Genomic DNA, 26,880 nt, shown 5'->3' on the forward strand with positions numbered 1-26,880 from the left:
CAACTCCTCCCCAAAGGTTTTCTATGTGGATGAGATTTGGAGACTGGCTAGGCCACTCCTCCAGGACCTTTATATGCTTCTTACGAAGCCACTCCTTCATTGCCCTGGCAGTGCCTGGGATCATTATCATGCTGAAACACCCATCCACACTTCATCTTCAATTCCCTTGCCGATGAAAGGAAGTTTGCACTTAAAATTTCACATTACATGGCCCAATTCATTCTTTCATGTACACGGATCAGTCGTCCTGGTCCCTCTGCAGACAAACATCCCCAAAGCATGATGTTGCCACCCCCATGCTTCACAGTAGGTATGGTGTTCTTTGGATGCAACTCTGCATTCTGTCTCCTCCAAGCCTGATGAGTTTTGTTCCTTCCAAACAGTTCTACTTTGGTTTCATCAGACCATATGACATTCTCCCAATATTCTTCTGGATAATCCAAATGCTCTCTAGCAAACTTCAGATGGACCCGGACATGTACTGACATAAGCAGGGGGACACATATGGCACTTCAGGATCTGAGTTCCTGGCGGCGTAGTGTGTTTCTGATGGTAGCCTTTGTTACAGTGGTCCCAGCTCTATGCATGTTATTCGCTATGTCCTCCCATGTGGTTCTGGGATTTTTGACACCCAAGGGGTGAGATCTTGCGAGGAGCCCCAGATCGAGGGAGATTATCAGTGGTATTGTATGTCTTCCATTTTCTTATTATTGCTCCCACAGTTGATTTCATCACACCAAGCTGCTTGCCTATTACAGATTCAGTCTTCCCAGCCTGGTGCAGGGCTACAATTTTGTTTCTGGTGTCCTTCGACAGCTCTTTGGTCTTCCCCATAGTGGAGTTTGGAGTGTGACTGTTTGAGGTTGTGGACAGGTGTCTTTCATACTGATAAGTTCAAACAGGTGCCATTACTACAGGTAATGAGTGGAGGACAGAGGAGCCTCTTAAAGAAGTTACAGGTCTGTGAGAGCCAGAAATTTGCATGTTTTTAGGTGACCAAATACTTATTTTCCACAATAATTTGCAAAATTAATCTTGCCAAATCGGACAAGGTGATTTTTCTGGATTTGTTTTCTCAATTTGACTCTCATAGTTGTGGTCTACCTATGATGTCAATTACAGGCCTCTCTCATCTTTTTAAGTGGGAGAACTTGCACAATTGGTGGCTGACTAAATACTTTTTTCCCCACTGTATATTTGAATTTTTTCATTGTTTATTTTATTTTGAATGTAACAAAAATGCTCACCTGCTATGAGCGCCAGCCAGTGCTCATAGCAGTTCATCGAGAACAGCCTCAGTGGTCTCCTACAAACCCTGGGTTGTCATGCCATGTGACAGGGGCACCAATGGGCTGGTTTTGTGACACCCTTCCAGTGCAGGCATTTTAAATGCCACTGTCGGAGATTGACAGTGGCACTTAATACGCTAACAGCCGTTGCTATTTCATCTTCTACTGTTTGGGGCACATGTCAGCTCATGAAATCAGCTGTCATATGCCTGAAATGGCCTGGGCTTAGCGCTGGAGCAAGTGCCAAAAAGGGGGGAGGCTGCCTATGAAATACATGTAATTCATAAAGGAGTTAGGTTTGTAGATGCAGCGTGGAAAAAAATGTGTGAACGTTCATGGGGTATGAACATATTTTCAAGCCACTGCATGCCCTTAACTTTTTAATGTGACCCAATAAGTTACTGGATGCCAACTAGCACCAGCTTAGTATTCATAGTGTTGGTCAAGCTGGCGGCTTAGACTTTATCTTAGTTGCCAACCATATACAAGTGTTTGTCCGAAGCTTCTAGAACTTGTAAACTATAGATAAAGGGCTTTCAGTAGTCATAAATATAATACCTATGTACACAGACACTCCTATTTTTAAGCAATATACCTGATATCACAGCAAGACTGAAGTGACACTTTATTTTAAAAAATGATGATGCTCTGATACATTAAGCTCTATGTCCTCTATAGATGTGATTTTAGACAGTACACTATTTTCATAGGTAGCACCATATTTTACATTCCACAGTAATCTTCACTTCCTACATATGCCTTAATTTACATCTCTTCTATTTCTGATTTATGTATGAAGGAAGGCGGAAATGCAGCACAGGGGCCGCAGTGGTGAGTAAGTTGGCGCCCGTGACGGGGAAGAGGGGCAGCATGCATGGATGCCAGGACTACACTTGCTGTTGATGGGTGGCCTGCACCACTTTCAGCACTGTGATTTCTGTCTTAAGGGGAATGTCCTCCCTAAACCTTTTTTCAATGATTGAAAAACTAATGCTTGTAATATTTTTAAAAATATTAACTTTTTTACTTGTATAAAATCGTAAAAATAAGTTTAAAAGTATTGATAATGCCCACATTCCCATAGTGTAAAATATCTGCTCACGTGTGTGATATCACTGCTCCCCTCCCCTTCTTGGTATTTGCAAAAGGATAAAGGATGATGAAGTTTAGGATTACCGTTAAAGAGATGTTTTTTAGACGTGATACAGACGTACACTGTATCCCCGGGGACGACTGGCAGTGCCGATTCTGTTACTGTTTCTCTCTGTATCACATGCTGGGATTAGATACTTGGGCTGCATCACACATGATTGGATTAAATGCACTGCTCCGCTATGTTGGCGTAAAGTCTCCTTCAGATGTCTGTAATGAAGTAATGAAGCTCAGAGGTGAGTGTTGATGGTGATATTGTAGCTCACAGCACAGCTGTAGACTATGACAAAATGGTGCATGGCTCCCACCACGACTGTGAACTTGACAGCCCAGGGGACATGACCACAGCTGTGGTAGCCTCAGTATAGGAGATGTGGACTGGTCATACATTGAATGTAGTCTCCTATGCTCAGGGGCTGCTGTATTAACGATGTGTAGGCGTGGTGCTCAGACACTTACACACCAGTGTTAATACTACATTTAATTTTCTACTAAAAATATTTGATATAATCAATTATTAAAAGAAAAATCTAAATTGTGACACGTTCCCTTAAATATCACAACAGTCAGTCAATCAGTATCTGTGTTTGTGTTAAGTAATTCTGCTACTCGCTGTGCTTTTTCTCCCAAACAGGATATTAGGACGTTTAGTAGGATGTGTCACTCTCAATTTTGTTGTCTTCTACGTTTGTCATCTGTGCTTTACTTGATGACATGACAACAAATGGTGTCACATAACTGAGTCCAGATAATGTACTAGATATCATCTGCAGTGCTATCACTATGAGTTACCGTATTTTCCGCTTTGTAAGACGCACTTTTTTTCCCCCAAATTTGAGGGGAAAATGGGTGTGCATCTTACAAAGAGGATATACCTTTCTGTGCTGCCGCTGAGAGTGTCCAGTACTTGCCGCGGCGCTGTCCTCCGGTTACTACCGCCACCGCCGCGCTCTGTCCCCCGGTGGTTGCCACCGCCGCGCTTTGTCCCGTTCAGCGTGGGGGGTCTCTGCCACTCCATGCCTGCTTTCCTGTGGATTTCTTCCTGGAAAATGGCCGCCATGCATGCGCAGATGGAGATCTCTGCACGGAAATCTCGGGCAAGCACCAGGGATAGAGCACCGCGGCGGCAAGCACTGGGGGACCGAGCACGGCGGTGGTGGCAGGCACCATGGGACAGAGCGCGGCGGTGGTGGTGGCAAGCACCGAGAGACAGCGCCGGGGCAGCAAGCATCAGGGGACAGAAGGCGGCAGCACGCTGCACATCAAAACACCCCACTCTGGCCTCCTCCATCACCACCCCCGGTAAGCAATAATACGCATGGATTATAAGATGCACCACCATTTTATTAAAAAAAAAAGTTTCTCTCTCACCCATGACAGCACCACGGAGAGAGGGGATCCGCCCTTCAGGGACAGGAACCTACAGAAAAAGGGCGGTACCTCTCCTCCGCCTTCAGTTGGGTTCCTGTCCCTGACAGAGGGACCCACAGGATGGTACCTGTGCATCCAGGACTCCGGGGCCGGCCTGTCCGGCTATCTGCAGCGGGGAGGCCCCTGTCGCGGCAGGTGCGGTGCCCGAAGCCGCCGGGGCCGATGCGGGCTGCCGAGTGAGCGGGGGGAGAGACGCCGGAGTCGCCGCTCCGGAAAGGAGATTGGGGCTCAGCGGGACCCGGTGGAGCGTGGGCAGCGCCATGGTACGGAGAGTACCAAGATGGCCGCTGCCCTGGAAGTAGACCAACGACTTCCGGGTCCCGGAACCGGGCGCATGCGCAGGAGCGCGCTTCCCGACCAGCGCGTGCAGGGGGAGCGGTGACGTCACGTGGCGCCAAGTTTAAAAAAGGTGAGGCGCAGAAACTCCTGGCTGGAAGTGATCCTAATAATGGAGGATAGCGACCAGCAACAGGAGCAGAGGCAGCAGCTGAAACAGCAGCAGCAGCACCACCAACACCACCACCGACAAAAGGAACGAAACACAGAGTGCCGTTCCAGCAGTCACTCCACGCGGCGTAGCACGTCAGCAGCGAGGAGCAAAACGCCACCAGGAGATCAGCCTATACAGGACCTGACTCCGTCTCCCGAACCGGTACCTGAAGCCACGCGCCTTTTTTTTGGGGTAAGTGATCTTCGTGAATGTCACCCTTGTAATGCAATCCCTCTCCCTTATTAGGGAAAGAAGAAGGCTAAAAAGAACAGGGAAACCCCTAAACCCGCTAAACCCCTACCGGTATCATGGGAGAAAAAACTATGCGAGTCCTGTACAAAAGAAATTGTTTGTCAGGAGACTCCGGATTTCGCATCTGACCTAAGGGCCGCAATTAAATCAGAGGTCCAGAGTGCCCTCGAATCCCTTAAACATAAAGATAAAACGAGGAAAAAAGACACGGTAGAAACCTCCCAGTCAGACTCTTCCACATCGGGAGAAATCTCGCCTAAATCCTCAGAATCCGGCTCCTCATCCTCAGACGAGGAAACAGGAGGACGCCATTGTTTTCCCCTAGAAGACGTAGACAAACTGTTGAAAGCTGTAAGGTCTACCATGGGGGTATTGGACCCGAGGCCGGATAAGACAGTCCAGGACATAATGTTCGGGGGGCTAGGCCAGAAAAAACAGAGTATTTCCGCTAAACGAAATCGTCAAGGGTCTAATCAAAAGGGAATGGGATAAGCCAGATAGGAAAAATACTATGGTCCCTTCTCTTAAAAGGAAATATCCCTTTGAGGAGGAGGCATCCACGTCTTGGGACAGAGCCCCGAAACTCGATGTAGCAGTTGCTAAAGCCTCAAAGAAATTCGCCCTTCCCTTTGAGCACATGGGCACCCTCAGGGACCCCCTAGATAAGAAGGCGGATACCTTTCTAAAGGGGGCTTGGGAGTCTGCAGGCGGTAACCTCAGGCCAGCGATAGCGGCGACATGTACCTCAAGAGCCCTAATGGTATGGGTGGACCAACTTGAGAAACAGCTGAGGGAAGGGACACCTAGAGATAAAATTTTAGACTCTATCCCAGTAATAAGGGGAGCGGCTGCATTCCTAGCAGACTCATCGGCCGATTCAGTCAGACTATCGTCCAAAACAGCAGCACTTTCAAACGCGGCCCGAAGGACACTATGGCTTAAAAGTTGGCCAGGGGACCTTCAGACCAAAATGAAATTATGCTCCATCCCCTGTGAAGGAAAATTTCTTTTTGGGGAAACGTTAGATGACATCCTCCAGAAAGCAGGGGACAAGAAAAAAGGATTCCCAAATTTAGGGCCAGCGGCATTTAAAAGACCCTTTCAGAATAGGAGGTTTTTTCAGAGAAGACCACCAAGGGAACAAAAGTGGGATGATAAAAGAGAGAGAGGCTTCTTCTTTAATAACTCTCCCCGGGACAAAAAGCCCTCCAAGTGACTGTACGCCAAGGGTGGGGGGAAGGTTATCCTTTTTCCTTCCAGCCTGGAGGAGAATTTCAACAAACCCATGGATAATAAACCTAATCCAGGAGAGCCTAAGGATACACTTTTTCTCTCTCCGGCCTCAAAAATATGTAACAACGTCGCTGAGATCCAGCATGCGAGAACAGGAAGCGCTAGAAAGCGAGGTTCTAGGCCTAGTAAAAAAAGGAGTCCTCCAGGAGGTCCCCCTGCAGGATATGGGCAGAGGGTTCTACTACCCTCTTTTTCTAGTGACCAAACCAGACAGCACCTTTCGTACAATTATAAATCTGAGAAAGCTAAACAAATACGTCAAGAACCAGAGCTTCAAAATGGAGTCGATCAAATCTACCACCAAAGTCCTGTTCCCAAACTGCTATATGACGGTGTTGGACCTCAGCGACGCTTATTATCACGTCCCTATCCACAAAGACTCCAGGAAGTATCTGAGGTTAGCCGTCTCAATAAAAGGCAAGGTCAAAGAATTTCAGTACAGAGCCCTGCCGTTCGGAATATCGATAGCCCCGCGAGTATTCACCAAAATAGTAGCGGAAATGATGGCTCATATAAGGGAACAAGATATAATAATAATAATCCCGTATCTAGACGATTTCCTAATAGCGGGCAGCTCGGCTCAAAAATGCAGGGAACAGAGAGACAGGGTGATGAACACTCTACAAGACCTGGGCTGGCTTCTAAATCTAAAAAAATCAAGATTGGAGCCCAGCAGGGTACAAGAATTCTTGGGCCTAACACTAGACTCAAACATTCAGGAGTGTCGCCTCCCAAAGCACAAAATGAGAAGATCGCTCAAATTACAGCAAAAGCAATCCAAAATCCCTCCATGACACTAAGGAAGGCCATGTCACTGTTGGGTTCACTATCTGCCTGCCTACCAGCAGTTCAATGGGCTCAGTTACACACGAGAAATCTCCAGTGGGACGTATTGGCCAACCAGGCAGTAGTAGGGGGGCACCTAGAGGGTCGCATTACCCTAAATTCAAGCACTATTCATTCCCTAGCTTGGTGGGGAAACCAGGAGAACCTGTCCAAAGGGATCCCCTGGGCACCAAAGATAACACACATAGTGACAACAGATGCCAGTCCCACAGGATGGGGAGCGCACAAGAACAACGAGGTGACTCAGAGCGTATGGGGAAATCAAGAACTAAGAGCCTCCTCAAATCAAAAGGAGCTTCTAGCAGTAGGCTATGCCCTAACACACTTCCTACCCCTACTCCAGAACCACCATGTCCGTATCCTTTCGGACAATCGGGTCACAGTGGCCTATATAAATCACCAGGGGGGAACCAGGTCCCGAACCCTAATGGACACATCCGCCAAAATCCTCAAACTAGCGGAGGCAAACCTGTTATCTCTGACAGCCCTACACATCCGCGGTACAGAGAATCAAAGGGCAGACTTTCTGAGCCGCATCCAATTACGACAGGGGGAATGGGTACTAAAGCAATCCATTTTTCGGCAGATTGTAAAAATGTGGGGGACCCCAGACGTGGATCTGTTCGCCGACTTCAAAAACAAAAAAGTAGACGCCTTCTGCTCCCTAGATCCCAGGGGGAATCCTCTAACTCTGGACGCATTTATGCTCCCATGGACACAGAATCTAACACATGCCTTTCCCCCAACCATGCTCATTCCAGCAGTCCTAAAGAAAGTCAGGCAGAACAGGGCAAGAATTATACTGATAGCCCCCTTCTGGCCCAAAAGAACCTGGTTTTCCTGGCTAAGAATGCTCTCAGTAACCGACCCATGGGTCCTACCGGATCTCCCGGACCTGCTATCGCAGGGACCAGTGCTACATCCTCAGGCACCGAACCTCCATTTAACAGCATGGAATTTGAGAGGGCACTGATGAGGGACAGGGGCTTTTCAGAAAACCTGATAACTACACTACAAAAGAGTAGGAAACCGGTTACAATGAGAGCTTATGGCAGAATATGGAAAAAATTTCTATCCACCTCTAGGGCAAAGGTTCAGGACGGGGTTCAGATTGATAAGATCCTAGAATTTCTATAAAAGGGCCTAGAACAGGGTCTGGCGGTCAACACATTAAAAGTACAAATAGCGGCATTAGGCGCCCTCTATAACCATGATGTGGCAGGTGACCCCTTGGTAGTACGGTTTATTAAAGCCGCAACCAGATCGAGGCCAATAGCCAGTCAAAGATTACCATCATGGGACCTGAATCTTGTACTTTCAACACTGACAGGCCCTCCGTTTGAACCAATTCACTCAGCACCCCTAAAAATCCTATCTCTTAAAGCGGTGCTTATGGTTGCACTAACATCAGCCCGAAGAGTGAGCGATATTCAAGCCTTGTCAGCGGGGCCTCCTTTCACAAAAATTCTAGAGGATAGTCCTCTTAAAACCTGACCCAGCCTATTTACCTAAAGTGTCATCACATTTTCACAGATCCCAGGAGGTAGTCCTTCCATCCTTCTGCCCAAATCCAAAAAATAAGGGGGAAGAAAAGTTCCACACTTTTAGATGTTAAAAGGTGCCTAGTACAGTACTTAGAGGCCACCAAAAAGTGTAGGAAGGAAGGCTCTCTCTTTGTATGTTTCCAGGGTCCTCGGAAGGGGCTCAAAGCATCCAAGAGTACCCTGGCAAGGTGGATAAGGGATGCGATTGCCCTGGCATATTCATCCAGCAGGAATACCATCCCAGAAGGGCTGGGAGCTCATTCCACAAGGGCAATGGCGACCTCATGGGCTGAAAGATCTGAGGTATCAATAGAACAAATCTGTAAGGCGGCCACCTGGTCATCACCTTCGACCTTTTTTAGGCACTATAGATTAGATCTAGCCTCTACATCTGACCTGACCTTCGGGAGAAGGGTCCTTCAGGCGGTGGTCCCTCCCTAAGCTACCAATCTCTGATATTCTCTCCGTGGTGCTGTCATGGGTGAGAGAGAATAGCTTAGTTACTCACTGATAACGGTGTTTCTCGGAACCCATGACAGCACCCGCTTATTCCCCTCCCCTTCACGAGTATGGTCAGCACGTTTTATTGTTAGTAGAGTGTGTCCGTTTAGGCACGGTGCTTTGATAAGTAAGCAGGATTATAATATTGTGTATGTATTTCTGTTGTCTAACTAACCTGGAGACCCTCTGATGCTCTGTAACCAACTGAAGGTGGAGGAGAGGTACCGCCCTTTTTCTGTAGGTTCCTGTCCCTGAAGGGCGGATCCCCTCTCTCCGTGGTGCTGTCATGGGTTCCGAGAAACACCGCTATCGGTGAGTAACTAAGCTATTTTTTCCTATTTTTCTCCTCAAAATTTGGGGTGCGTCTTATAATCCGGAGAGTCTTATAAAGTGAAAAATATGGTACATAGGACTGCAGTTAACCCTATGTACAATAAATGTATATGTTATCACTGGTGTTCCATTGCGCTGCAGAAAAACATCTACCTGCTCTTTATACCTCCCATACAGCCATATACTACTATACTTTTGTCAAACTACTATATATTATTAGTTGTATCATATGTATTATGAAGAGACTATATTGATGAGAATTGTTTTTTTTTCTGTTGATGATCATTTTATAATTACTATTAACTCTTCAGATCTTAGACTTAATTGAAGATGTTCAAGAACACATTGTTTTGAAGGAACCTAAACTTCTTAAAGCTTTAATACCAGTTGAAAAAGTACATATCACAATCTTAGTGGCTCATTTACAGACAAAAGATGATGTCAGAAGGTAAGTTATACTCTGAGAGACTAAAAAGGATTAATATATACCGCTTTCCAAATCATTATGCAAATGCTATTTTTTTTCTATGATTTTCCTTTTGCAAATGAGTCGGTTTAATGTTCAAATCATCAACTGCATTATTCAATTTTATTGTACAAACCTCCCAATGTTAACAGTAATTTTTTCAAAAGTAAAAGCACAATCATATTGCGCGCTGTGTTGCTGGCTCAGATCAGTATAAGGCTATGTGCACACGCTGCGGTTTTTGCTGCGGATCCGCTGCGGTTTTTGCTGCAGATCCGCTGTGGCTTTGGCCGCTGCGGATCTGCAGCAGTTCTGCAGACAGTGTACAGTAGCATGTAAATCTGTGATTTACAATCTGCTGTGCACATGCTGCGGATTTTTAACTGCGGAAAAGCTGCTGTTTTCAATCCGCAGAAAGAAATGACATGTCACTTCTTTTCTGCGGATTCTGCTGCGGTTTACCATCTCCTCCATTGTAGAGGTGATAAACCGCAGGGGAAAACCGCAGGCCAGTCCGGAGGTAAAACCGCAGGTCATTTTACCTGCGGTTCCGCAGATACAAATCCGCAGACCAATCCGCAGCATGTGCACATAGTCTAAATTAGCTGGCATCAGAGCAGCATACACTGTCAGTGCGCATTATGCAGCATTCAAAGACCTGTGACGTTATTTGTGGGGACCGCAACACAGAACGTGCTGTGATTGTGTACTGCGCACAAGAACAGCGCAGGGACACAGCAAGGACCCTGCCCATGACATGAGTTTCACTAATGATGCTTCATTTCAGGGAGGGTGCTGAACAGCGCAGGGACACAGCAAGGACCCTGCCCATGACATGAGTTTCACTAATGATGCTTCATTTCAGGGAGGGTGCTGGGGCTGTGAGAGCCTCTACCCCTTCTTTGATATCTTCTTCACAATTTTTGCATCAATTGAACTTTGTATAGTTTCTGCATAAATGAATTTGCAGGATGTTAAAATAGCTTCCTAGAGCTGTTGTTTTGAAGGGAACTGCCCCCACCCCTCATGGATCATGAGCTTATCCCCATAGCAGCTGATGAAGATGATTGCTACAGATGGCATGGTTCTTCTTTTTGTACTATGAAAGAAAGTGGCCAGTCAGAAATTCTATAGTTGTGTGAGTGTTTGCCCCCTTTCTGATTAACTATTCTTTTGTTTGTCACATTTAAATGTTTCACATCAAACAAATTTAAGTATTAGACAAAGATAACACAAGTAAGCACAAATGCAGTTTTTATATGACAGCCTTTGTTATTAAGGGCAAAATAAATCCAAACCTACAGGACCCTGTTTGAAAGTGATGCCCTCCAGGCACAAAATATAAATTAACTGTGGATTATCACATCTTTTGGGAAGTGGAGTTCAAATTTCATAGCCACACCCAGGCCTGATTACAGCCACACCTGTTCTCAATCAAGAAATCACTTAAATAGAACCTGCCTCACAAAGTAAAGTAGACCAAAAGATCCTCAAAAGCTAGACATCATGCCGCGATCCAAAGAAATTCTGGCACACATGAGAAACAAAGTAATTGAGATCTATCAGTCTGGAAAAGGTTATAAACACATTTCTCAACCTTTGAGACTCCAGCGAACCTCAGTGAGAGCCATTATCATCAATAGCAAAAATACGGAACAGTGGTGAACCTTCCCAGGACTGGCCAGCCAACTAAATTACCACAAGAGCGCAGCTATGACAATAGGTCACAAAAGATCCCACAACAACATCCAAAGAACAGCAGGCCTCACTTGCCTCAATAAAGGTCGGGGGTTAATAATGCCACCATAAGAAAAGACAGGGCAAAATTGTGCTGTTTGACAGAGTTCCAAGACGAAAACTGCTGCTGAGCAATAAGAACATAGAGGTTCAATTCAATTTTGCCAGAAAACATCTGGATGATTCCCGCGACTTTTGGGAGAATACTCTGTGGACTGACAAGACAAAAGTTTAACTTTTCGGAAGGTATATGTCCCATTACATCTGACACAGATGTAACACAGCATTTCAGAAAAACATCATACCAACAGTAAAATATGGTAGTGTGATTGTTTGGGGCTAATTTTGCTGCTTCAGGACTTGGAAGACTTGCTGTGGTAAATGGAACCATAAATTCTGCTGTCGACCAAAAAATCCTGAAGGAGAATGTCCAGCCATCTGTTTGTGACATCAAGCAGTGCACTTCGGTAATGCAGCAGGACAATGATCCAAAACACTAGAAAATTCACCTCTGAATGGCTTAAGAAAAACAAAATTAAGACTTTTGAATAGCCTGATCGTAATCCAATTGAGATGCTGTGGCATGACCTTAAAAAGTTGTCTCATGCTCACTAACCCTTCAATGTGACTGAATTACAACAATTTTGCAAACATGAGTTGATAAAAATCCTCCAGTGCATTGTAAAAGACTCTTTGCCAGTTATCGCTTGATTGTAGTTGTTGCTGCTAAGGGTGGCCAAACCAGTTATTAGGTTTAGGGGACTATAACTTTTTCACACAGGGCCCTGTCTGTTTGGATTTCTCTTTCCCTTCATTTAAAAACTTCATTTTGTTTTTATCTTTGTCTAATATTTAAATTTGCTTGATCTAAAACCTTTAAGTGTGACAAGCATGCAAAAGAATAGGAAATTGTGAAGGGGCAAACACTTTTTCACACAACTGTATATACTTTATCAAGGTAATTTTCACACCTTCAGGTATCATATAGGGGCCTGTCAGCTTTCTCCCCATGATTCCGGCTCAAAATATGACTCCGTCACTTCTTTGCTGATGTTGGGACATGGTAGCCATCCACTACTCCATCTATCTGGACCATACAGGATTGTATGGCACTCATCAGTAAAAAAAAGACTGTTTTAAAATTAGTCTTCTTGTATGTTTGGGCCCACTGCAACCATTTCTGATTGTGAAGACTGCTTAAGGGTGGCCAACTAGTAGGTTTATAAACAACGGCAGCCACTGGAGGATCCTATACGTTAAGGTTTTTGGGACTCCAGAGCTCCAGAAGCTTTAAATACCTGTTTGCTGCTTTTGTAACAGTATTTCAGTTATCTGCAGAAACCTTATGTAAATTAAGTATAAACCTAACACTCAACTTGGGTGCGTTAAAAAAACGAACTTATTGTAGCACACGAAACGTTTTGGTCTGTTGTGACCTTCAGTTGCGTGTTACACTCAGTATGCAAGGTACGAGAATATCTCTGATGCGAGACCTGATGTGCTTTATAATGGAGACCTGTGTTGGAAGCTGAGCATATAGAGCTGCAAAATATCTTAGTCACGCATGAAGATCGGGCACTTGTGCCACCGGACACAGTCTCCACTGCAAGTCTTGTTCAGTGGCACAAGTGCCCGGTCTTCATGCATGACTAAGATATTTTGGAGCTCTATATGCTCAGCTTCCAACATAGATCTCTGTTATATTATAAAGCACATCAGGTCTCGCATCAGAGATATTCTCGTACCTTGCATACTGAGTGTAACAGGTAACTGGAGAAGGTCACAACAGACCCAAACATTTTTCGTGTGCTTCAATAAATTCGTTTTTTCACGCATCTAAGTGGAGTGCTAGGTTTATACTTAATTTACATATGGTTTGGGAACCTAACCTTAGCACCACCCCATAGTTGTGCTCACGGTGTTTTTGTGTCTGCAGAAGCCTGTCTGTGCTCTGATTTAGCCACAAATCTATTCACAAGTGATGGGCGAACCCCTGGATGTTCGGGGATGATTTTTTTCTTTTTTTTTTTCTTATGGTGAACTGCTGTGAACTCGCTGAGCTCAGCGCTGCAACGTGAGACTTTTTCTCACAGTGCCATGTAAATCTCTGAAATACTTGATTCAGACAGTACCCTCGTTGGACGATTCCCTATGAGGCAGATGGAGGCACTGTGGACACCATCTGACCTGTGATCTGGCATTGTCCATCATTTTAAGATTGCATAAAAGCGCCGTCGGCCACAGTTTTGTGCACTTCTGAAAAGGACACCACTAAACAGAGGTCAGACGAGATCCAGAGTAACTCTGCTGCCTCATTATAGAATGGATCAGAGGTTTCCCCTGAATCACATCTCACAGATTTAGATGGAAACCCCAAAGTAAGTGCTCAGTGTAGAGCGCCCAATAAATGTGATCCCAAACGTTATGCAAAATGTTCTAAATAAAAGCTTCAACTCAATCCACAAAAAAAACAAGCCCTCACTCAGGTCTGTCATCTGTTAACGGAAATATACGGGGCTTCCACGTTGCTGGTAGTACAAACACTTTTTGGCATTTCTGAAGCAATGAGAGCCCGCCTAACTTACAGGTGCATGTCTCCAGAAGCACGGGCAGGGCAGGGCATAACATACTGGTGACTGCAATGTACTGGTCAATACAGTGCACTGATCACTACAACAGCAGTTTGTAATTTTCACTCGACAACATTCATTGCTGCTTGTTTCTGGAAAATACCCATGGAATCAAAATCAGCACTACACCTGTAGATAAATTCCCAAAGGGGTATAATTTCCAAATTGGGTCACTTGAGGGGGATTCTGCTCTTCTAGCAATTAGGGGCTCTGTATATGGAGTCTGCAAACTCTTCTAGGAAAATCTGTGATACAGGATCAAAATAGTGCTCCGTTCCTCCCAAGTCTCTGTGTATGGCTAAGTAGTACTGTACAGCCATATATGGGGTATTTCTACATATAGTAGAAATTGTGGGACAAATTATATTGACATTTCACCCACTTCTGGTTTGAAAATGTAAAATCTGGGGCAAAACAAAATTTTGGTGGTAAACATGTAGTTTTTTTTTTCTTCACTGCTGAGTGGTATAAAATTCTGTGAGACACCCGTGGTGTCAATATGCAACCCTAGATTAATTCATAGAGAGGTGTAGCTTGTAAAATAAGATTACTTATGGGGGGTTCTGCTCTTCTGGCACTTCATGGACTCTCCCAGTGGGTCATGGTACCTGCAAACCATAACAGTAAAATCTGGCACTCCTTGCCTTCTGAGCTTTGCAGTGTGCCTGAAAAATATTTCCCTATTTTATATGCAGGGTATTGGTGCACTCAGGGGAAAAAAATGGACCTCCGTTGTAAAGAAAATTCCTATTGGCTCTTAGAAAAATTAAAAACTTGGGGCTAAAACATCATTTTTGTGAGGAAAATGTGATTTTTATTTTCACGGCTCAATGTTCTAAACTTCTGTGAAGCACCTGAGGATTCAATATACTCAACACACATCTAGATCAGTTTCCTGAGGGGTCTAGTTTCCAAAATGGTGTCATTTGTGGGGGGTTTCCAATGTTTAGGTACATCAGAGGCTCTCAAAATGCAACATGGCGTCTGTCAATTGTTCCAGCAAATTTTGTATTCAAAAAGTCAAATGGCGAGCCTTCTCTTCCGAGCTCTGCTGTGCGCCCAGACAATGGTTTTCTCCCTCATATGGGGTAATGGCATGCTCAGGAGAAATTACATAACAAATTTATTCGGACTCCCATGACAGCACCACGAGAGAGGGGATCCGCCTTATAGGAACAGGAAACCTACAGATACAAAAAGGGCGGCACCTCTCCCACGCATCAGTTGGTTTCCTGTTCCTGAGGGGACAGGATCCTACAGAAGAACCGGATCCCAGGCCGGCCAGCCGATACCGGTAGCGAGGGGGTCTCCTACCTCGGCCTGGTGCGGATCTCCTGGAGGACGCCATGGTGGCCCAGGATGGGTGTCACGGCGGTGGCGTGTGCAGCAGGGAGCGGCGTCCGGAGGATGTCCGTCTCCGGAATTAGGCCGCCGCCGGTAAGTATATTCCCCCCGGGGGTTCCCGGCTCTGGCAGCGCAGGTACGACGGCAGCGCTGTGCAGGGGGCTGCGACCGGGTGGAGCTGCTTCTGGGGCTCCCGGGCATCCCACGTGACTTCCGGTGTTTCCCGGGGTAGCGGTGACGTCAGGGGGCAGGCGGAGGATGCGCTTCCGGGTCAGCGCGCCACTGCGCATGCGCGAGGATTCCAAAATGGCGGCGCCCATCGGAAACATCGATGGCGCCGAGTCCGGCGCCAGCTGGGGTAGGGAGCCCCGTTAAGGGGGGGGAGGGGCGCGGCATGGATACTGCTGACCGGAGGAGGGGTATTTAGGCAGGACCCTGGCAGGGTACCTTGCCTTGGCCACATTACTACGTGCAGCAGTGTACAGCAGCAGCAGTGGTAATGGAGAGTGATCGAGAGCAGCAGCAGCGGCAGAAGCAAGGGCGACAGCAGCGGCAAACATCACTGCCGCCCCTGGATGACCTTCGGCAGGTCAAACAGAAAAAGAAAGTGTCCCGTGACAGTAATACGGGACGAAGTGACCAGTCCACTCGTAAGAGCTCCTCCAGGCAGACAGGAGCATCGACCGAAAGAAATCCCCCTCGTTCTCCGGTACTTGAGTGTGGCACTGGTAAGTGATCTTCGTGAAAGTTCACTCAGTGACGGGACCCCCCTTCTGTTTTTTTTTTCTAGGGGAAAAAAGCTACAAGTAAAGATAAACATAGGGAATGCGCATTCTGTGCATGCCCATTACCGGACGCGTGCCTCAAAAGATTGTGCCCCCCCTGTATTCAGCAGACGGTGGCAGAAGAGTCGCCCGCAGTAGCGGCGAGTTTAAGGGACATTGTCAGGGCAGAAATGAGGGAAACCCTAAAGTCCTTGTCCCAGCCGCAAAGTCTAAAGGGCGCGGTCCCGGCGGAGTCTGATTCCTCGGTAGAGTGGAGAAAAAGCAGAGACTCCCAGGCTTCATCTCCCTCGTCCTCCTCAGGAGAAGAGGACTCGGGGCGATTTTGTCTGCCTCTTGACCGGGTAGACAAGCTGGTCAAAGCAGTCAGAGGGACAATGGATGTAGAGGAGCCTAAGCCCCATTTGTCCATGCAGGATGTCATGTTCTGTGGGCTGGAACAGAGGAAGCGGAGAGTCTTTCCGTTAAATCAAAAGATACAGGATCTGATCCACAGAGAGTGGAAAAAACCGGACAAAAGAGGGTCGCTACCACCAGCCCTCAAACGAAGATACCCCTTCGACCATCCGACAGTAAGTTCTTGGGACAGAGCCCCCAAATTAGACGCAGCCATTGCAAAGGCATCAAAAAAATCCTCGCTCCCCTTTGAGGACATGGGATCCCTTAAAGATCCCCTAGACAGGAAGGCTGATACTTTCCTGAAAAACACCTGGGAGATGGCGGCCGGGTCCTTAAGACCAGCAGTGGCTTCAACATGCACGGCCAGGTCCATGATGGTCTGGTTGGACCAGTTGGAGTCACAACTAAAACAGGGTACATCAAGACAGACAATTCTTGGGGCCCTTCCGACCATCCAGGAGGGAGCAGCCTTCCTAGCAGATGCCTCAGCGGATGCAGTGAGAATGGCCGCCAGAGCAGCAGGTCTCTCTAATGCAGCTCGCAGAGCCCTGTGGCTAAAGTGCTGGCAGGGAGACATCCAGTCCAGAGCAAAGCTCTGTGCGATTCCATGTGAGGGCGAATATTTGTTTGGAACTGTCCTAGACGAGCTGCTTGAGAAGGCGGGGGACGACAAGAAAAGATTCCCAAACCTTTCATCAGCGTCCTACCGTCGTCCATTTGGTAGAAGGAGATTTGGCCAGGGGAGAAGGCGCAACTCTTCGCCTGTTAGAGATCGGCCCAGATGGGAAGACAGAAGGAGACGAGGTACGGGCTATATGTTCACACGCTCGTCGAGAGATCAAAAGAGACCAAATCAATGACTAGCAGTTCCCGTGGGGGGTAGACTGTCATCCTTCTTCCCGGCATGGTCACAGATTACGAATAGTGACTGGGTGCGTAAGGTAATATCCACCGGGCTTAGGTTGGAATTTACCCAGATCCCGCGGGACACCTTTAAACTAACCCCCTTAAGATCTTCTTATCTCGAACAAGCGGCTTTAGAAGCGGAAGTCTTGAGCCTATGCCAGAAAAATGTCCTGGTAGAGGTTCCAGAAGCTGAAAGGGGAAGAGGGTTTTACACTCCCCTGTTTCTAATCCAGAAACCTGATAACACATTCAGAACGATTATAAACCTTCGTTCCCTTAACGAGTTTTTGATTAATCATACATTCAAAATGGAGTCCATTAATACAACAATAAAAATATTGTTTAAAGGTTGTTTTATGGCAGTCATAGATTTGAAAGACGCGTACTATCATGTACCTATCCATACAGACTTCCAGCAGTTCCTGAGGGTGGCAGTTTCAGTAGAGGGCACAGTGCGTCATTTTCAGTATAGAGCCCTTCCCTTTGGTCTCTCAGCAGCACCCAGGGTTTTTACAAAGATAGTGGCCGAAGTTATGGCTCACTTACGGGAGGTTGACGTCTTAATCATTCCATATTTAGACGATATCTTGATTGTAGGAAAATCAGTGGGTCATTGTAAATCCCAGATAGAAAAAGCTAGATCCAGGTTAGAAAACCTGGGATGGATTTTAAACTACGAGAAATCCTGACTCCAGCCCTTAAAAATACAGAAATTTTTAGGGTTAGTACTAAATTCAGAGACTCAGCGGTGCCTGCTGCCACTAGATAAATTACAAAAGATACAGGAGCAGGTTCTTCGGGCAATTGATAATCCATCTATGACCCTCAGACAGGCCATGTCCCTGTTAGGCTCTCTAACGTCGTGCATCCCAGCAGTAAGGTGGGCACAGTTCCATACCAGACCCCTTCAAAACGACGTCTTGGTTAATAGCAGGGCCCTTGGAGGCTCCTTACAAGGTCGGATGTGGCTAAGCCCCTCAACTGTTACATCACTGGGATGGTGGCTTGATAGCGAGAACCTAGCGTCAGGGGTGCCCTGGATAACACAGATAACCCGTATTATAACCACAGACGCAAGTTCCTTCGGTTGGGGAGCCCATATGGGGGACATAGTGTTACAGGGACAGTGGGATTCTGATTCTGATATCTCATCCAACCAGAGAGAGCTATTGGCGATAGAACGGGCAGTCAAGAAACTCATTATCTACCTACAGGGCCATCATGTGAGGATACACTCGGACAACCAGGTAGCGGTAGCATATGTCAACCACCAAGGTGGGACCCGCTCCAGCGCTCTGATGCAGATAACAGAACGGCTCCTCCAGATAGCAGAGAAAAATTGTCTATCTTTAACCGCGCTCCACATCAGCGGAAAGGACAACGTAAGAGCAGACTTTTTAAGCCGCAAGGCTCTAAGACAAGGAGAATGGGTTTTGAACAAAGATATTTACCACCAGATTGTCCGCAGATGGGGTCAGCCAGAGGTAGAACTCTTTGCCACCAGAAAAAACAGAAAAGAAAGATTGTTCTGCTCTCTGAACCCCAGGGAAAATCCCCTGGTGGATGCCCTCCTGATAAGATGGGACTTTTCTCTGGCATACGCCTTCCCACCATTGAATCTTCTTCCTCTGGTAGTCAGGAAGATCAGAGCGGATCGGGCAAAAGTCATACTGATTGCCCCCTTTTGGCCCAGGAGGACCTGGTTCGCATGGTTGAGGACCATGTCGGTAGGCGATCCCTGGGTACTGCCGAACCTTCCGGATCTCCTCTACCAGGGGCCAGTCAGCCACCCACATGTAGCGGGACTTCATTTGACGGCGTGGTATTTGAAAGGTCACTATTAAAAGATAGAGGGTTCTCCAAGAACTTAATTGACACCCTCCTAAAAAGCAGAAAATTAACTACCACTAATATCTATGCTAGGACCTGGAAACGCTTCCTGTCCACCTTTCACTTTGACATCAGAGACGGAATTCCCACGAAACATATTCTGGAATTTCTCCAGAAAGGTTTCGAATTGGGTCTCTCCACAAGTACGCTAAAAGTACAAGTTTCAGCCTTAGGGGCCCTGTTTGCAGGTGATATTGCAAAAGATTATTGGGTAGCAAGGTTCATCAGAGCAGCGGCCAGATCGAGACCTATACACAAAGACATATGCGTGCCATGGGACTTAAACCTAGTCCTTACAGCCATGACGGAAAGTCCGTTTGAACCTTTAAATTCCGCCTCACTAAAGATTATATCTCTTAAGACAGCATTTCTGGTAGCAATAACATCCGCACGTAGGGTGAGCAATATACAGGCACTTTCCAGATTGCCCCCTTACACAGGGTTCTTACAGGATAGGGTAATCCTAAGGCCAGATCCAGCATACCTTCCCAAGGTAGCAACACAATTCCACAGGACACAGGAGATAGTTCTGCCTTCCTTCCTCCCTAATCCAACCAACCCTAAAGAGCAGAAACTCCAGGCGTTAGATATTAGGAGATTCTTACTGACATATTTAGCAGCCACGGATCCTTGGAAGGAGAACGCATTATTCCTATCCTTCCAAGGTCCCAGGAAAGGATACAGAGTATCAAAACGCACATTAGCAAGGTGGATTAGGGAGGCTATCTCTCTTGCCTACACAGCAGGTGGCGGCCCAGCTCCACAGAATCTGAGGGCACATTCCACTCGGGCCATGGCATCATCCTGGGCGGAAAGAGCTGGAGTATCTATTGATCAAATATGTAAGGCGGCCACCTGGTCATCTCCTTCCACCTTTTTTAACCACTATCGGTTAGACATGGGTGCCTCCTCAGACCTCACCTTCGGGCTAAGGGTGCTGCAGGCTGTAGTCCCTCCCTAAGTTAGGTTACATCTCTGTAATTCTCTCGTGGTGCTGTCATGGGAGTCCGAATAAAGTATTAAGTTATGTACCGGTAACGGTATTTTTCGGAAGCCCATGACAGCACCCTTAGTTCCCTCCCTTGTTCACATATAGGGGTGCACTCCTTTAGAAGATTGTTCATAAAATCACCTTATGTGGGAGATGGTATAAAATAATTCTGGTAAATAGGGTAGATAGGTTGTATATATCATATGTTGTGTACTAACCATGGTAGCCTCTCAAGCTCTGTAATCCAACTGATGCGTGGGAGAGGTGCCGCCCTTGTTGTATCTATAGGTTTCCTGTTCCTATAGGGCGGATCCCCTCTCTCGTGGTGCTGTCATGGGCTTCCGAAAAATACCGTTACCGGTACGTAACTTAATACTTTTGGGTCCATTTTTTTTTTTGTTGCCCTTGTCAAAATGAAATAATTTGGATCTGAAGTAATTTTTTTATTTATTTTTTTTTTTTACAAAAAGTAAATGTACATTTCTTTCCACATTTCAAAAATTTCTGTGACGCACCTGAAGGGTTAATAAACTTCTTTATGTGGTTTTTAGCACCTTGAGGGGTGCAGTTTTTAGAATGGTGCCACTTTAGGGGAGCCTTCTATCATATAGACCCCTCAAAGTGGCTTTAAATGTGCTGTGGTCCATAAACGAAAATGGTTTTGTAAGTTTTGTTGGAAAAAGCATCATCAGCCTTTCCCACTTAGATTTTACGGCAATTTATTTCACAGGAATAGTCCATGTTATATTTTGTTTCATCACTTTGTTTCACATTTCAACGTCTATCATAAAATACAAAAATGATGTACAGTACATGCTTCCCAGACCAGCACCACTATTCTGTGCACCTCATTGGTCATGTCACAGTATGTCATGTGACTGCTGCAGCAAATCAATAACTGCAAATCTGCTGCAGACATAATTAATCTGTTAGAGCAGACTTTGGCAATCAAAACTTCTGTTCTCACACAACAGGGAAGGTTGCAGTGGTTATGGTACATTTTTTGTCGCATGACTACTGGGAAACTCCGTTCTGTGATGTGGGGAAAGGTACCAGTCCAAGAGGTAAGTAGAATGGTTTTGGCATCACGTGGAGCACCTAGTGTATGCAGTATTAGAAGGGCTTAATTTTATAGATGTTTCATTTTTTTGTGTGTATGTACAGTATACACAGTCATGGTCGAATATGTTGGCACCCATGAAATTGTTCCAGAAAATGAAGTATTTCTTATAGAAGGTTATTGCAATTAAACATATTTTGTTGTACACATGTTTGTTTCATTTTGTGTGTATTGGAACAAAAAAAGAGGGGGGCAAATTGAACACAATTCTGCACAAAACCCCCAAAAATGGGCCTGAATTTTTTTTAAATTTTTTTTTTGGCGCTCTCAACTTGTCTTGGCCATGTTTTGGGATTTGTGTAAAACTATGTTCTATTTGCCTTCTTTTCTCTTTTTTTGTGTTGTTCCAATACACTAAAAGGAAATAAACGTGTATAACAAAACATGTGTAATTGCAATAATTATCAGGGAGAAATGCTTCATTTTCTGGAACAATTTTAAGGGTGCCAACACTTTCAGTCATAACTATGTATAATTTTGCTTTTTAAACTGTTGACTGTTCAACCATTGTTTCATACCTAGTAAATCAATACATGAAACTGTTATGCTACTAGAAATTAAGATTTAAGGGGAAATTACGATTTAAAAATGGCTGACTACTTCCCTCTTTTTATGATTGTCCTCAATTTGTTACTATTCTACTTTTTAGAGCCATCTGTGCTTTGCTGCAGAGTAAGAAAGAAATTGAAAAATGTTTGCACGGTAAACCATTTGTGCTACCTTTTCATGGAATTGGCCAGTTTAATAACCAAGTTATTTACATAAAGATAACCGAACATGAACTATTGTCTACAATTGCAGGTATAGTGTCTTGTAAACTCCTTTTTATATTAGAGGGCTATTCCCATTTGAATTTATGATGGATATGGTAAGTTTTGCGATTGTACAATATATTAAAATATTCTCTGTTCCTCAAATATTGCTATTTTTTTTATTTGCTTATCACTGCAGCTGGACAACCCTCATTTTAAATGCTATAATCCCCTCCCAGCTATGTTGGTTCTGTGTCTGGCACTGGTCACCTGAGCACTGCTGCCCATCAGTTTTGTCTTTCACTGATGGGCTGCAGCCTTCTCATATTTGTCAGACATAACCGTTCCAGCCGATGGAAGTGTCCACTACGAAACAACTGCCGTCGTCACTGGAACAGCAGCGGCCAAGGGAATGAGTATATGTTACTTTTTTATCTGAAATAGTTTTTTATCTGAAATAGTTTCTTTTATGAAGGGTATGTTTTTTAATGGGAAAACTCAATTTAGAACTACTGCGCTTGCTGCTGCTGCAGAGGTAAGGTTGCCCTATTACAGCAGCATCAGAATGTGTAGTTAAAGCCTGCAGCCAATGTAGTGACTGATCTGTACTGTCAGACAGGCAGAAGTGATCAATCCAAAGCAATCAGGAAATTGGCTAGCTCAGAAGCTGTGAAATCCTTAAAGGATTTGTTCCATCCTATTTGTTGAGAATGTTGTGGTTTCTATCAAGATGGAATGTTTCTGTCATTTCTGGTTATATGAGCTGCACACAGTGGCATACTAGGAAGTTTGTGGGCCGCAATGAAAAATCTCCAATTGAACTCCCAAATAACTTGGGTCTTTAATAATAGTGGTCTCATAGGCTCTAGGGCCCAGGTACAACTGCAAACTCTTCCCCCCACTAAATAGAGACTCTGCAACCAAGCTCTTAACTAGCCATCATACAAGCCCCCCAAAAACTAAACAAATGGAAAATTATAACAAAATTTAAACTGCATTTTTGGGGAACTTTTTATTCAATATTATGATTACCATATATTGTAACCAATTTCCATGTTATAGTTGGTGGTTTAACAAAGGATATAAATCGGGATTTAAAACATCAGGTAATGGTGCCCCACATAATTCCATTTCAAAGTTTTGCATATTATAAAAATTCTCTGGTGACACACCATTACAATATTGTGGCGTTGTATCCTAAATCTATAGAATCATAGAATCTTAGAATTCGAAGGGACCTCCTGGGTCATAATGTCAAACCCCCTGTTCAATTCAAGATTCACTAAACCATCTCAGACAGATGTCTGTCCAGCCTCTATTTGAAGTCTACCATTGAAGGAGAACTTGCCACCTCTCTTGGCAACCTGTTCCACTCATTGGTCAAATAGTTTTTTCTAATATATATTCTGTATCTTCTCCCTTTCATTCTCAAGTTTCCATGTGCAAATGAGAATAAGGATGATCCCTGTGATATTCCTTCAGTTATTTGTACACCGCTAATTAAGTCTCCTTTTAGCCTTATTTCTTGCAAACAAAAACATTCCTAGATTTTTTAACTGTTCCAGTCTCCTAAATTCTCTAAAGTATTGTTTGCTAAGTCCTGGATAACTTTTATATGGTACAAGACAGAGTAGTGAAGGAAAGACCAGAGGAGGAGACAACTGCTGATAATTGTCATGCCTCGGTTTCAGGGCTCGAACCGGTGACCTCTTGCTGTGTGGTCTGTTTCCCTCTCTGCTGAGCCACAGCTGATTGATCTTTTGTCTTTTCTTTCCCTTCTTTGGCTTGCTTCTATTCAGGTGTCTCTCGCTTTCCTATTTGGTTATGTTCTATTAAATCTTCAGAGGGGGCTACTTGTACTCAACATGCACCTGCCTTCTTTCCTGGCTATACTTCAAGGGTGATGGGTGTTTGGAGTCTCCAGAAGAAGTGAATAGGCTTGTGCAGATTGGTCAATGGCACTCCTGACTCTTTCCTTGAGGAGACTTCATTCAAGTAAAATGAGGCTTGTACATGTTCCTGACAATGTTTTCAGGCCTGTGAGACTGACCAGAATGCAGGCCCTTGCAGGCATACACTGTATTCATAATTTTAATTCTAATGCTTTTGGTGTCTGGTAGAATCCAATTTACTGACATTGATCATACAGCTCCTCCAACTCCTGTATTAAATTCACCTTACAGCAGCTTCACCCACTAGGACAGTGGTTCTATTGGGATCCTGTGTCAAAAATGAACTGTGGAGCTTACAAAATGCAGGTTTCACAGCACGGTGGACGTGGTGGTGGTGGCAAAGCCCAAAATTCAAATGTGCATTTTTGAAATGGCATTGTAAAGGGATGGGGAATATGTATTCCAGTATCTTGCTAACTGTTTGACATGAGGGAGGGACCTCCCAAATGTAGGAGAGAGAGCCCTCACAAATGTTAAAGGAAAAATTAAAGCCAAAACACTCCGTGTGAACATATGCTAAAGGGGAGGTATAATTTTTTTTTTATTTATCATTATATACATGTAATTATGAAGGAAAAAAATGTTTCTTAGTATTTTTCCCCTTAAAAAAAATTAAGTTTGGTAGGTCTTTTTAAAAAAACCGCAAAACTGGTGCAATAATCTGACAACATTATTCCCAGATGCCATATGTGTGTCAGAAAGGCATGCAGGCATCTTCTCCATGCTATTTCCATTTAGTTTGAGCTCTTTCCCAAACTGGTTGGGACCAGCAGAAAAATATTTGGCATTCCCATTGACTTGCATTGGATTCGTTATTCGATACGAATACACGGATATTAGAAATTATTTGTGCCGATTTTTCCTGAATCGGAATATTTCACTATTCAATCATCACTAGTAATAAAAATATCACCAATGACATTATACATAGGAGCTCTGTATATTGTGTCAGTGTACAGGTAAATACAGTGATCACCGGTGACATCATCTTTGCTTTTCTTTATCCAGCACAGATCGCAATCACTTATTCCAGTCAGGACTCATCTCTGCAGAAATTAACAGTTATGTAGAGCACATTCCCAAATTTTTCCTTAACTTTTACACTACGGCAGATGAAGAAAGTAAAGCTCCCCTCTCACTGAAAACAGTATACTCAAAAATACAATACATAGCAGCAGTAATAATATCCTTTAATTGGCCCCTACAGTAATAATGTCCCACATCCTGCTCCCATATGTACTTCATTCTGCACCCTACATGTCTCATTCCTGTCCCCTTGTGTTCTCCCATTCCTGTATCCTTGTGTTCTCCCATTTCTGCCTCATATGTCTCCATCCTTCCCCCATAAATTCTCCCATCCTGCCAGAGTGGCAATACCAGAAACCATGCAAATCTTTCAGGAGGGATTATCATCAACTGAAAGATCCCATCACCTTACTAAAAGACTTTTGTTTATATTGTGGTGAATGAGATCGTTGGCTTTCAGTTTGAAACAATGCAAAGGAGGGATTGCCTCAAATGGTTAACTATATCCATGACCTTGACTAAAGACAAATTGCTTGCTATTTACTTCAGGTTTTCTGCTTTACTGGAACAATAATCTATTGATTCCTAGCTGCAGAAATATTCATTTTTCTGGCCAACAGGATAAAGAAAAAAATATTTTTGTTTCTTGGCAGACACCTCTGAAACTAATCTCCAGTGACTGGCTTTGCCATTTCTGGTGGTCATATATCCAATTCCAGTCACAAGAGGTGGTTCTACAGATTGAAACACTACATGTTGAGGACATTTCTTTTATTGATTTTCACTTTCTGAGGTACCAGTGATTTGGAACTCTGTGGCTAAGGTTACATGCTTGGGTCCTTGGGTGATCTAGTAGGAAAACCAATTCATCTTCTTGTTTTTTTGAAATTCCCTAAATGCTCTTCCTCAACTACCATCTCTGAAACTCTCCCCTGCTTCTGTTGCCTCCAATTTGGACATTAATAGAAATTTGCAGATGTCTTGTTCTAAGCAGAGGACCGAGACACTACATTCTCATTGGCTATTTGACTGTGCCAACCCTTTTCTATGAAAAACAGCTAAAAAAGACCATCCTGCGATGTACAAAAGTTTTATTTAAATACTTATAAAAAGGAGGGGCTTATCATATTAGGGACAAGTGAGGTAATCTAGCCCTTTTAATGCATATTACTTCCCTTGCCTTGCATGGAGGTTGGTACCCTAAAATTGCGATTTAGAGCCCCCTCTCACCATTGGCTTGTCCTCAATGACCCTAATGCACCCTAAATGTAACATGCAAAAATACAAACGTGATAAAACTAATAAATATTGTGAAGACTAAAGACAATATTCTGGTCTCTCTGCCTCTAAATACTATTTAAATAACAGAGGAATATGTGAAGACATTGTATTGTATCTTGATTACCCAGATGACTATTTTTAGAAAACCAAGAAGAATAGGCTGTTATCTATACTTTTGCTTGTGTAAGCCTGTAATATTGACTTGTAAGCTGATATTTCATATAACATAAACCTATAAAAATCGATTAAATAATCAAGTAATGCTACTTGATCTCATCATCAATTCTTCCCCTTATCTGTGATGCTGGACTGAAGTACCCTTATTAAATCTAAAAATAGGTTACATGCCTCTGTGTAAGACATCTCTACAACCTAAGGACCAGAGACAGGACAGCAGCCAATATCATGGCTCCATCACAAGGTACATGGATCTATCATTCTACAGGAAACAACCTAGTGATTTTCGGCCCCGG

The 26,880-nt window shown here is 44.5% G+C and overlaps 1 protein-coding gene across 3 annotated transcripts in view; it reads left to right on the plus strand.

The window, feature by feature from the left end:
• The window catches only part of LOC141053827 (uncharacterized), a 124,928-nt gene that overhangs the window by 65,903 nt on the left and 32,145 nt on the right, over positions 1–26,880 (plus strand). For all 3 annotated transcript variants that reach the window (XM_073550929.1, XM_073550931.1, XM_073550930.1), the window contains exons 3-4: positions 9,443–9,579; positions 22,046–22,197. In XM_073550929.1, the coding sequence (XP_073407030.1) occupies positions 9,443–9,579; positions 22,046–22,197 (289 nt within the window). The remainder of the gene's footprint in view (positions 1–9,442; positions 9,580–22,045; positions 22,198–26,880) is intronic.

This window comes from Dendrobates tinctorius, unplaced genomic scaffold (genome assembly GCF_039654945.1).
Source record: "Dendrobates tinctorius isolate UK_male_01 unplaced genomic scaffold, ASM3965494v1 ptg000171l, whole genome shotgun sequence".
NCBI classification, from domain to species: domain Eukaryota; kingdom Metazoa; phylum Chordata; class Amphibia; order Anura; family Dendrobatidae; genus Dendrobates; species Dendrobates tinctorius.